Genomic DNA, 1,758 nt, shown 5'->3' with positions numbered 1-1,758 from the left:
ATTAATCTTTTCCCTCTTTACAATGTAAATTTCTTTTGTTGTTGTTTTTTTCTCACCACTAGGGTATTACCCAGGAACAGGGCAGAAAGTCAATACCTGTAACAGCTGGAAACTATTTGGAAAAAAAAAAAAAATCTGCCTGTATAAGCAAACAGCTATTTAAACTTTACTCTTCTGCTGGCCATACAAAATGAATAAACATTTATATAGTTCTAAAGATGACTTTCAAATCACCCAACGTGTTAACCTTTTCAAAATATAAATTCTCCCATCTCAATGACCCCACAGTTTGCTATAAAGTTCCTTCTTTAGCTGAACAGGGCGAAAAGCTCCTGAAAAAGTTTGCTGACTCCGTAACTTACTTTTTCCATTTTACATGGGGAAATAAAACAGAACTCCCCTTTTCACTTCATCTCTGTCTCTCAAGAAGCTGAGACAGTTCCACAGCCTCATTTCTGCTTGAAGAATGCTAAAGTCTCTCTTGTCTTCAGGCGGCTTTTCACAAATTCAGTTAATTTCCTGAACCCGTCATCCAGCCCTTCTCCGGTGACCGCACAGCAGGGTTGCACATACCAGTTCCGGTCGCTGCACAGCTTCTTCACCTTGAACATTCTGGTGATATCCTCGGCGCTCAGAGCTCCGGGCAGGTCTTGTTTGTTGGCTAATACGACGACCGGCGCGTTTTTGATGTGTTCATTCTTCAAAATGTGCTTAAACTCTTTGCGGGAGTCCTCCAGTCGTTGTTTGCCGTCGGAACAGTCCACCACGTACACCAGCCCGTGTGCGTTCTCACAGTAGCAGTCCCAGACGGTTCGCATCTTCTCCTGTCCTCCCACATCCCACACCGTGAGCGTAAACCCGCTCTTCAGCTGGACCATTTCCACGTTGAAGCCGATAGTTGGGATGGTTGCGAGAGTCTCAGCAAGCTTTAACCTGTAAAGCAGGGTAGATTTCCCAGCTGAGTCGAGCCCCAGCAGAAGAATGTGAGCTTGCTTGCCATTGTGGTTTTTAGAATTTAGCAGACCCATTTTGGGCTTTTTCCTTCCTTAAAGATCTTTTCTTTTGGCCAGAGACAGTGTGTCCCTTTCAGGTCTTGCATGAAAAACGTATAGGAAGAAAGAGAGCAAGTGGCACAGTTGTACCCTGAGAGCAGGTTCCTGCCTTCGTTTATATTGGAGCTTATCGACTTGATTATAGGCAAACAGTGTTTTATTTGCGCTCCCAGCCAATCCTGAGGAATCTGTGGGAGTAACCAGCAGGTATCACAGTGGCTCAAAGGGGACATTCTTTGTGAGTGAGTAGGATTAGGAGTGGCCCAGTGCTGTACAGCTTTATTCTCAGAGGTGTAAAAGTTTGGAGGAAATCAAAAACTGAGACACCTGCTGCAGAAATGGGCACAGCCTCCCTTCCTCCCCCCCCCCCCCCCCGCCCCGAGACAGGGTTTCTCTATGTAGCCTTGGCCATCCTGGACTCACTTTGTAGACCAGGCTGGCCTCGAACTCACAGCGATCCGCCTGCCTCTGCCTCCCGAGTGCTGGGATTTAAGGCGTGCGCCACCACGTCCGGCTTGGGCACAGCCTTTTGTTTCAACTAATTTTAACTAAACATTTTTGTTGGTGGTGGTGGTGGTGGTAGAACGACCCTTCTCCAGTTGTAAGTAAGTATGAGGCTGTCCAGCTGCCTGCAGAGTTTATCTCTGGGTAGCTACAGATTACCACAGGTTACTCACTAGGAACCTCCGAGCCCTTCCCGTTTATC

The 1,758-nt window shown here is 46.9% G+C and overlaps 1 protein-coding gene across 1 annotated transcript; it reads right to left on the bottom strand.

Annotated features, from left to right (window-relative positions):
* Window positions 1-358: 358 nt before the first annotated feature.
* Window positions 359-1,300, bottom strand: Arl14 (ADP ribosylation factor like GTPase 14). The gene has a single exon (XM_051156835.1). It carries the CDS (start codon window positions 1,026-1,028, stop codon window positions 450-452), a length of 579 nt encoding a protein of 192 aa, XP_051012792.1. The 5' UTR covers window positions 1,029-1,300; the 3' UTR covers window positions 359-449.
* Between the last annotated feature and the right edge of the window lie 458 nt (window positions 1,301-1,758).

Source organism: Acomys russatus, chromosome 15, assembly GCF_903995435.1.
Source record: "Acomys russatus chromosome 15, mAcoRus1.1, whole genome shotgun sequence".
In the NCBI taxonomy this organism is placed as follows: Eukaryota; Metazoa; Chordata; class Mammalia; order Rodentia; family Muridae; genus Acomys; species Acomys russatus.
This window is presented reverse-complemented; position numbering and strand designations above follow the sequence as displayed.